The following is an 11,870-nucleotide window of genomic DNA, read 5'->3' as shown; positions in this document are numbered from 1 at the left end:
TGACTGACAGCTTCATCCGCTTTTTATATCTATGAATTCACAAAAATAGTTCTTATATTTCAGTTATACTATTCATGTCAAATAGCAATAACACATTCAAAAATTAAATATGTTTTATTGTATGTCTCCGATTGTCACGTACATGTTTTATTCGTAGACATTGACACGTGATTTTGTGGAATGTCACATGAAGTCCGCCAATGTTTACATGTATCCATACGCTCCGAATCGGGTCACGCTCTGCACTCAAATTATTGGGAAATAAACATTATCGAATACCCATTTAATCAATCAATCAATATGTTTTTTCTATTATGTTTCCACGTCATGTTTCGCCTCTGTACCAATGTTGTTTTAACTTATTTGAAAGAATGTTCTTGAATTCAATTCCTGTATTTGACAAAAGGCTCAATATGTTCAAATTTACATAACACATAAACTGCAGTTGTCTATTATAAACCAGCACATTAAATTAATTAAAGGTCCAATAGATCCGCCAATATAAGTATAACAAACACGTACATGTATAAGTATAAAAGTATCATTTTATTTTGATCAGAAATACAAAGGTTACACATAGCTCGTGGATTGCAAATATTGAAAATACATTAATTAATGATTAATGTTAGGTCTGCCCCCGTTGTATGAAATAATAATTCCCTTGCCATCACATGGATGGCAAATTCAGGATACAGATTAAAGTATACAAATGTATATCCTTTATGGAGTTATAATGCAAGCAACGTAACTATAGATGATACGCGAAACTTAAAGTATTTAATAACGCTCAAACTAACGAATCAAAAGTTGTACCTTTATCAGACTGGACCGGACGAGAATTTGTTTTTCCTAAACGTTGATGGTTGTATATGCAATATACTATTGGTACATTTAGTCCATTGAAAAATATCTCAAATTGAAAGAACTGAATGACGTTTACAAATAAAAAAAAACCTGATAGAAAACCTTTGTCAATATATTCACATTCCCAGATAAATAAATGCCGATTGTCCCGCACGTACATTTGTAAATACATTGATGACCCCTATATATAATGGGCACACAGAAAGCAAAAGTGTACTAAAGTAAATGAAAAAATATTGTTTTTAATATATGGGATGTTTTCGCAACCATAAGGAACCAGGACCGACAATCTGCTGGAGGATATAACTTTGTAATAAAAATTAAGACAAACCGCTTACCACGTACATTGTACACTGAAAAGCATCAAAGAGATAACATTTTAATGTGGGATTTTCCTCGTTATTTGGCGAAGGAAAATTCGTTTGCCAAGCAAACTGGGAGGTCCGGAGAATATACTCAAGTCACAGAGAGACATACTGTCAAACCAGTCGCCCTACTCTCCTAATGCCGAGCCCTTAGCTAGAGCAGAAACCAATAGAGTAGGAAGAAGAGAGTCGGTAAGTATTATGCATTGGGGCAGCAGGTTCAGTCTAACGCTCCCTAAGGAATTAACTGTTGTCAACGATGATCTGAAATGGTTTCCATTAGTAGCTTATGATCCGAATCCTACGATAGCTAAACTGACTCAGTTGAACAAGTGAAAAAAATACAATCTGATGCAGGATTCTCTTATGTGAATATAATATTCATTATGTACATTTAAACTAGTGTGCAACACAACTTTGTATATAAAGATAAATGCACATTTATTTTTACTGGGTCGGGGATAAGTCGGCAGTATATATCTTATTAATGAATTATGGTGAAAATCGCCCTTGGAATAATTATACATGTATTCCATGCACTAAAACTTGTTTACTCAGAACCTTTATTACAATAAACTTCTAATAATAAGTATAACGCACATGTAAAAAAAGAGAATAAAGGTGTGAAAATATTGTGAACAAAATAAGATAAACAAGTATACACTAGAGAAATCTGTTTACAGTAATTCACTCAGATACACTGAGGAAACGTAAATAGATACTGATGGAACACAGAGTCATATACAAGACGGCAATATTTCTCACACTTAGAAAAAATCACCTCGATGAATACTTACTTCAAAACTATGCAACATGTCTCCTTCAAAGAAATATATTTACTTGATTTGTTTAAAAAACATAGAAGTTTTTCGGAGAAAAAAAGTGAAACAAGGCATCTGGCATTGTCCAATAAAGAGGGACTAATGACGGCATCACATATACGACAACAATACTGAGTACATAGGATACCTGACAGAAAGCAATGTCTCCTCACTATGTAATCAGTGAAACTTTCATTTGTGATAAGCGGGAGAAATATGCAGGTCGTTTTATAAATATTGATCATTAAGGAAAACAGAAAGTCAACAACTTTGTACAAAAACCTTACATCATGACCTATTATTTATCATAACATTTTATTTTAGAAAAATAAATGTAAACATTGGGGCAAAAATATCACAGACATGATCACAATACAGTTGTCTAAGGTACCGTGTTTTGAGTGATGTCTTAACCAGAAAGAAACACGTATCACCTCGTTACTTGGCGCTCAGTGGCACAACTAGCTAGGCTGATATACAGAAACACGCACGTATCACCACTAGCTAGTCTGATATACAGAAACACGTATAACCACTAGCTAGTCTGATAAACAGAAACACGCATCACCTCGTTACTTGGCACTCAGTGGCACAACTAGCTAGGCTGATAAACAGAAACACGTATCACCTCGTTACTTGGCGCTCAGTGGCACAACTAGGTAGGCTGACATACAGAAAACTTTCAATTATATAATATACAATAGGTAGTTTCTTTGACTATCACAAAGTCTACAATAAAAAACGAATAAAATTCGCTGTCTATAACAAATGCTAAAGAATATTTGAAACAATGTTAAACTATTGGATACTTCAAATGGAACAACATATCGCATGAGCTTCAATGTCAATAAAAATGTACAAAAACGATCGTCAACATATAAGGAATGACAAGTGAGCCTTTGAGACCATAAAGCAAGCGTACGTTTACACAATGGAGTCTCGAGATAATGTACATTACCATCAACAAACTTGTTGCTAGTATCAGTACAAATGGTTTAATATTATCATAAAAACCATAATTGAATTATATACTATTTCCGTATAAGTTAAACTACAAGATCGAGTCACTATCTAAATATTAGCCTTTTTGTCAAACACATGCGAATAAAATATAATCGATTCAAATACAAAATTATTATATTTTTTATCCTAAAATATATTTTGTATCAACCCTGATACATTTTTTTACTGCTTGATGCATGCCATTTTTTAAACGACAACATTGATCATTATTAATTATCATCTATAAATAATACTCTTGGTATACAAATAGTTTTAAGCCTGAACACAACATAAATGATATTAGAAAAAAATACATTAAAACTTGACCTCTAATCTTTTGTTGAAAGTCTATCGCTCAATATTCTATAGGAGAACACAATGACAAAAATAGCTATTTGAAGAAATAAAGCCTTAAAAATGTAAATACTTTAAAATTGTAAAATAAAACTCCATCTTTTCTGTACTTTGTAAATAAGTAATTATAATACTGTTGTTATAAACAAGATTTCGCTCTCCGCATTTTAAAATAAACATCTATTTTACCAGTTTCATTGAAAAAATCAAACTCATTTTTTAGTAATATATCAGGGAAAGATTTTTCAAATAATGACAATTTAGAGAAACTACTATGTTACACAATTTCATTTTATAAAAAAATAAGCAAATTTTAAATTGTACATTTTTCTTTTTTCGGATTTTGAGCACATAAATCCGAAAAATTAAAACCGAAGAAAATCATGCTTGGATGAACATGCATATGAGGAATGGTTATTGTGTGACTTTACAATTTGTTTGATAAAAAAGTACGTTCATTTGGTCAATGACATATACAGAACATATCCATATCGAACTCTTGTAGGATAATCTTATATTTAATTCTAAAAGCTAGACACATTTTTTCATCATAACTTGAATAAATAACAACAATATGCATCAAGTCAACAATATTTCTTGTTTTGCAAAAACGCAACATAAATGTTGTGTGTTTCAGAAAATCGCCACAGAATGAACGAAAACAATAGGATAGTATTAATCCGAGACTCGCACATTTACCAACATTATAGGAACGTAACAAAGCACTGTGTCACTTCTAACAATAAAAGATATCACTTATTGCACGTCGTGATAGAAAAGGTATAAGCATTATTAATTCATGATCACCAAAACACATGAAGCCAACACGTTGCGACTGAGTATTACATTCAATTATAGATTCGATGGGTTGAACGATCTTCTCTTTGGTTCATTTTCAAAATGCTAAACTTTCACCATAGAACAGCTGACCAATGGTTTACACAGCTCCAAAATACCTCACAAGATCTACAACATTACACGTTCACATTAATACGTCCGTATTTGTCTTTTTTTTTTCGAATCTAAAGTAGTTTAAGTATAATCATTGATGTCATTTAGTTGAATGGGAATCACCCAAATATCATACTGTTCGAAGAAAAGCCAGCATTCCTACGTGTTAGCATTGCCCATACCATATGTATGTTTGCCCCTGAAGATCGCTGTGTGTGCGAGACTTCCTCTGCACTGCTACTTATCCAGGTACATCTGAATGGTACTGGTGAGTTACTGAATCTGTTCCACTTCATTGCTATGTACACGGTTCTTGTTTGATGTCGGCCTTGGTGTTTTTCCGGGAACTGATTGATTGAAAGGCATTAGGCAGAATGCCTGAAATGAAACCAGAGAAAAAATATGAGGAAACAATTACAAAATTGTAAAATTTAATCACGTCTGACGCCAGTTTGTTTTCAAATGAACTTTGCGCAAAAAAAACCCAACAGGATAAATTATTTATTGACCTGAATTTGTTACTTGTTACAAAATGACTAAAATGAATCCAACAATGATGGTTAATTAAACAATTCTTTCAAAGACAGCCACAAGTTGGTTAAACGTATTTATAATGATTATCTTCTCAATCAATACATCTTTGATCATATAACGCGACTATTTATCTCCCGCATACAATTGCCAAAGTGTTTACTAAGACAGCTACCCAGCATGCAACAGAACACATCAACCATGGTCTCGTGTTGCTCACAGCGATTACTATGACAACGACATGCATTGACAGGATAGCTCAGTGTAATTTATCGACGTCACGACAAGGTCAGGATAGACAAACATAAACATGACATCGACATAATACAATTCTCTAATCATCTAAACATCCCTCATTTGTTTAAAATCCTGAATAATTCTGGGTATTTAGAGAAGAATGTGTGAAAAGAACCAGCGAGACAGAGAAATATATATAGGAGGACGTAACTGGGGTAGAAACCTGCGCTATTTGGTTAATAATTTTGTTCTGTTAGACTTACAAGTATATCTTTATTTGTTATTCCCTATTTCAAGCAATCGAATATGACTATAGCACACCCGGAAGGTGATTCCCAACAGCAGCAACAGAAGCAGAATTATTTAGTTAACAAATAACGGCAATAATATAATTATACATTATATTATGATTATGAATACATGTATTGGCTAAAGAAAATGCTGTACTTCAGCTTATGAAGAGGTGTGAATGCATATTGCCATAAGTAATGTCAATAAAAACATAATAAGCACAGCCATTTGCTGACTTTAAATTGTCATATTGCATTAAATCAGTGTTACGCTTGGAACTGGCTTAAATGTATATATTTCTTAATTTCTTAAGTATTTATAACTTCAAATGGAGGTCAAAGAAGTAATATCAACAGGATTTTCCAGATGACATGGGATCCAATCAAACGTAAGTCTGTTGGATACGAATTACTTCAAATGGTAAATATAGGACAAGGCAGTAATTCAAATGGACAAACATTAGTTCTAAAGTACCACCCCTACTTGTTAAAATCACTTGTTGTATTCTCATATTAAACCGTGAACGAAAGATTACTACGATATAAACACAAACCGGAACAAACTTTAGGTTGATGTACACAATAACACTGGGTAGGCGATTGAATTCGAGATACCAATCCATCCAACCGGGCCATACTTACCGTCTACTGTCGCTTATGTAATTACAGTTACACTATATCATACCATGTACCATGCATGGGTTATATAAGACAAGACTCGATATGATTCGTGTATATATACTAGTACTATAGGCTACGAGATTTGATGTACTAATGTTTAGCTAGACTAAATGATATTGGATTACGGGAGCTAGAATATATCAATCTAAAATATCTGTAAAGATAACAGGTTTAGCTACACATTACATGTAATCATACAAAGTTAACATATATACAATTGTAACTAAACCAAAACCTAGACTAGATATAGATATATGTAAAAAAGCTAGTTTTAAAAAGTGTAGTGGGGAAATGTAGCAAGACTATATGTAACCCAATATAGAAATAAATAGATCCTGTGTAGCCAGACTTAATGTTAGTAGATTAGACATAGCCTCACAAACAATGGTGTGAGATGTCATAAAACTAGACAAAACTATCGGACGATGACAGGTCAGTATATTATTGCATCACCATGGCTTATCTTAAAATCGTGTATATTGTAATGGCTAAACAACATACAAAGAGAGAATATTGACCAATAACTTTTATAAAATGTATTGAATTCTATATATTTCTGTTACTATGGCGATCCCGATGTGAACCACTTTTAGTGAATGGATATTGAATCTTTTTCTGGCATGCATATCTTGTAATTGTGATCTTTGATCGATACATATATATCTACATTCAATGAAATTATGGATTATTCCATTCAGAAGACTCCTTAAAAAATTAATCTTTGGCATATAAAACATTACTTTCTGTTGTTGTAATAAATATAACCTATGAGAATTACAACTAAATCGATGGTACGAACATAGATTTTACGTTAAATCATAGTAATTTAAGACTTTGATACTGACATTATTTGATATACACATGCTACTACTTGATGGTCATTCGATTATTTAAGTGTTGTATTTCTGAAAGGTAAACACAATGAGTTATTCCTGTGCATGCATTTATCTAAATTCACATTGCATGCTAGAAAGCCATTTGATGACACCAATACAATGATTAAAGCAAGGAACACAGCCAAAGCAATATTGTACTGTTTATGGTACATGTATATACATCATCGGCTTACTTTTCTCATTCCGACTTGAAGAGGTATTGGAACTTTGTGATAGATTGCATGGCACAAGACAAAATACCTAAATAGTAGAATGAAAAACATAACAAATTGTAAAGTTAGAGAGTCGAGGACATTCGGCAATTACAGATATATAGGAGTGACTTGTGAAAAATTCGATGTATTATACTGACCCAAATAGGCAGTTTACTTTGAAAAAGACATAACCTTAACGTTCTTTTCAATACCAACTACAGTAAAATCAGGAAATAACATTTTCCTTGCAAATTTGAACATTTTCATGCTGAAAACTCAAGTCAAAGGTCACTTCCCTCGCAAATGTAAACACCAAATTACCTATGACATAAAGGTGACACAATATATTTATATAGATATACAAATATTTAATAAGAAAGTGTACTGTGAGTTAGAGTACCTCCATCAATTATTACCAGGCAATTTTGGTAAACTAGAAAACAATGTTAATGCTGAAGATGTTCTATTTCAAACTCAGAATAGCTTCTAACAATGTTGTATGGTAATGGTAAAAATAAAAAACGTCTAAATTCATAACACATTTTAGTTAACTGTACCTGTTATCTGGTTTGGAAGATTTGAATGCGGTTAGTCATTTTGCGCTGGGTTTCAGAGCATATTTGTTAGCTCAAAGTTTTGAAAATTTGGGAAACAAATTTGACTTGGATGAAATTAAATGATGATTAAAATAAATGTAAATGAACTGTTTTTTAGACAACAGCATTTCAAAAAAGTTGTTTTTTAGTGTCTGTTTTGTTTATTGCGGGCCGAACGTTAAGTTTGCCAGATCGGGTGAAACCCATGCACTATTGTCTTTGTTTGCATGCACTACGTCACAGCTGTCACCCCGTCTACATGCGTTAAACTCCTTTGTGTTATAATATGGATAGTCACGTGATGTTATGCAATGGTAGAACAAGAATTCCACGGAAGTGGGTGTGTCGCCTGCACAGCAGTTTACAACATCACAAAAATGGTTATTTACAGTTAAAAATATTTTTAATAATTAGGGAAAGTTATAAAGTCGCGTAACTCTTGCAAATATTGACGGATTTTGATCAGTAGCAATGCAAATATATCAGCCTAAATATCATTGATATAAAGCAATGTGCAAAAACTGGTTAAAATCGGATAAAAATATTAAAATTATCGCACGTAAACCAAGATATTGTCTGTTTTGACGAGTTTAAAGTCCCGGAACTCTTGCAAATATTGTCGGATTTCGACCAGTATCGAACTCATCTGAGATCTCATTAATGAAAAGCAGTACATTAAATCTGTATGAAATCAGACAATAAATACTAAAGTTATCACACGGAAACCTTTTCCCGGACGCCGACGCTGACATAGTGATACATATGTGTCGCCCTTGCGTTGCTGGCGACATAAAAAGTACATGAGGGAATCCCGTTTCTGTGTGTCACTGAACTTCTAATTTAAATGATGATATGATTGATGCCAAGTTTAATTCTAATCGTTTTGGTTTGTTACACACGCATTAAATACATGTTCATAAAGTGACCATCCGATGACTTGTATGATACATGTATAATGATAAAAAAAAACTCATCACCAAAAATACATGTATGTTTTTCTTTTACCTTTACAGCCATTTTGTGGAAGTTATTGATGTTAAAAAACCCTCATATGTATATTTGTTGTGAATACAGACAGCCGATATATGACGGTGAATAATACATGTATGTGTGAACGTGTATTGCTTAAACGTACAATTAGCACAAAAATATTGTTGTCAACTTATAGCGACAAATCAATCCATGATATACTCAAAATGTGCAAATTACAGTTTGTATTTGATTCTTTCATGGCGTATTATGTACGATTCTAAATTACGCTATTTTACGGATTCAAAAAAGGTAAAAGGTTAAACAAAACTAAGAAATTACGGTAGGAAAATAATGTTTTTTCTTATCAAGTGTCCGTTGTTTAAGTGTCCACATTGTTGCCGAAGTCATTATTTCAGAAAAATTGGTGACACAGATACCCTTAATTATAACTGAAACATTATACAGTTGTTGACTTGGGTTGAGGGCAATAGATTGTGCGAGGATCCAACAAATCATCTGTTGCCCGAAAACCCGGTCGATAACTGCTTTGTTATACCCAATTGACTCAAAATAATTTTTTAAACAGTAATTACTTCTGGTAACGTTTTTCGTGTTTTTGGCTGTTACGGTCATTCAAAATCTTCTGAATGTCATTCTCTGTTGCTTCCGAAAATCCAGTGCTACCCTCCGCCATTATGTTTGTTTACCAAACGATAGGAGGTTAGACGTCGCATTGAAGTCACGAATTGTACCTTGTCTGTCTAGGTCTGAATGTACCCGGACACCATGTCAACCTGTAGTGGACACCGTGTTCACACGTAGTGCACTCCGTGTCCACCTGTAGTCTAAATCTTGTGCACTCCGTGTCTACCCGTAGTCTAAATCTTGTGCACTCCGTGTCTACCTGTAGTCTAAACGTAGTGCACTCCATGTCTACCTGTAGTCTAAACGTAGTGCACTCCGTGTCTACCTGTTGTCTAAACGTAGTGCACTCCGTGTGCACAAGGGTGTAACCTTTTGTCTTCTACCAACTGTAGGTGTGACGTCACTCCGGTCTAATAGCATATTTTAACAGTCGATTTAAACAATTCTTTGGACCGCTCGACGGAACAGTTCATTTATTGGCATCATTTTTGTCTATAGAGTTTATATAGAAACTATTTTATAGGGGTATAACAATATGGATTTTTACATTGCTACACACATATCAATTCATTCCGTCTAATAAAACAGGAAGATGTTGGCAACGTATCGTTATATCTATTAATTGTGAACAGTGATTGTGAAATACCGTGAAATGAATAGGATAAATATCACATAGTAAGTGATGTGAGATTCACCAGATAACAAGAACTTTTTATCATAAGTGGAAACTCTAAACGATATCAATTAAAATTGGGTAATAAGTTTACATTGTCAAAACGAAATAGAAGAAATACAATATAAAGATATACAGCATATAGTGATTGTAACAGGTCAATGAGAGAAAATCCTGTATGAAGCATTTTTATATGATACAATAATGAGAAAATGGAACATAGAAAAAATGTAACATTAAAAAACCGCAATAGCTCCAATATGTGCAAAAGATGAAATGGTTAAAAAAGAAACACAATATGTAGATGTAATGTAGAAATAAAAGTGACAATTTAATATGAAATGATATTAGATAACTATGTTACAAAACCACACTACATCATTTAGATCTAGTTTACCTGATCTGTCGGGAGGAGAGGGAAGTCTTCTGCTGGGTTTGTGATCACATATCGCTTAGAAGAGGGGCTAGAGTTGTTATCACTGGTATCGCGGAATCGGTATAAACCTATACAAAGTATCCCATGATTACGCAACGCATTCACGAATAGGTCCCCGTACTGACCCTCATCCTAGGAGAAAACAAAACCACAGCGGTTAAAGAATGTATGTAAATATAATAAAAGTTTTTTATGTTTTGATAATTTTTAATTTTGTAAACGCTCATTTGTAACAAAACACATCTTTTGTATGCATGTCTTGTTTATGAACAGCTGTATCATTCATATTTTTAATTGGTCAATTATAATACGCATTTACAAATGTGATACATTAAATATGACGTATTACTTAGATATAAGTAGGAAATCTTTATGATATTGAAGAATGCGTAAATAGAGAAACAATACAGGATAGACGATTGATCATGTGTAAAACTTTAATAATTAACAAACTACATGCTACGTACATTGTACACAGCTGTTTTTTAATGTGAATATCTAATGAAGGTTTCTACATTACAAGAGGTCCTAGAGGGATCTTGGCACCTACCAAGAATGATCTACAATCTGACAATGGAAAGAGAATCTTTTCTCTGCTTTTCAATTTTTTTCTACATATTACAACATATGAAACTTGAGAAAGATCCTTTCAGTACTTTCTGAGAGAATATAACACTAACAAACTTCAATAATCAAAATCCAAGATGGCTTCATGTCGGACATCTTGTTGACCGATCAGTCCCAAAATGCAATATGCACGACTAGGTCCCTAGGGAAACATGCACATGAAATTTGAGACAGATTACTTCATTACCTCTGAGAAATAGCGGTAACAAACTTCAGTTGTCAAAATCCAAGATGGCGGCATGTCGGCCATCTTGTTGACCGATCAGTCCCAAAATGCAATATGCACAACTAGCGCCCTAGGGGAACCTACATATGAAAGAGAATATTCCCTGTAGTATTTTTTGAGAAATAGCGATAACAAACTATCAAAATCCAAGATGGTTGCCTGGTTGGCATCTTGTTGACCGATTGGTCCCAAAATGCAATATGCATAACTAAGGCCCTAGGGGAACCTACATATGAAATTTGAGAGAGACCCCTTAAGTACTTTCTGAGAAATCGCGATAACAAATTTTGAACTATTAAAAATGCAAGATGGCTTACCTCGTGGCTATCCTGTTGACCGATTGGTCCCAAAATGCAATATGCATAACAAGAGCCCTAGGGAAACCTACATATGAAATTTGAGAAAGATCCCTTCAATAGTTTTTGAGAAGTAGCGACAACAAACTTTGAATATCAAAATCCAAGATGACTGCCTGGCGGCCATCTTTTCAAACGAATGGTCCCAAAATG

The 11,870-nt window shown here is 33.5% G+C and overlaps 1 protein-coding gene across 19 annotated transcripts in view; it reads right to left on the bottom strand.

Annotated features, from left to right (window-relative positions):
* Positions 1-525: 525 nt before the first annotated feature.
* The window catches only part of LOC138322870 (calcium-activated potassium channel slowpoke-like), a 73,505-nt gene continuing 62,160 nt past the window's right edge, over positions 526-11,870 (bottom strand). For 18 of the 19 annotated variants that reach the window (XM_069267020.1, XM_069267023.1, XM_069267026.1 and 15 more), the window contains 3 exons: positions 10,470-10,640; positions 7,166-7,232; positions 526-4,735 (listed from right to left, as the gene is read on the bottom strand). In XM_069267020.1, coding sequence (XP_069123121.1) covers positions 4,656-4,735; positions 7,166-7,232; positions 10,470-10,640 — 318 coding nt within the window. In that variant the 3' untranslated portion in view covers positions 526-4,655. The remainder of the gene's footprint in view (positions 4,736-7,165; positions 7,233-10,469; positions 10,641-11,870) is intronic. The other variant, XM_069267029.1, reaches the window with a different exon arrangement.

Source organism: Argopecten irradians, chromosome 5 (assembly GCF_041381155.1).
Source record: "Argopecten irradians isolate NY chromosome 5, Ai_NY, whole genome shotgun sequence".
NCBI classification, from domain to species: Eukaryota; Metazoa; Mollusca; class Bivalvia; order Pectinida; family Pectinidae; genus Argopecten; species Argopecten irradians.
The sequence above is the reverse complement of the archived record's forward strand: the minus strand, read 5'-3'. Positions and strand labels throughout refer to the sequence as shown.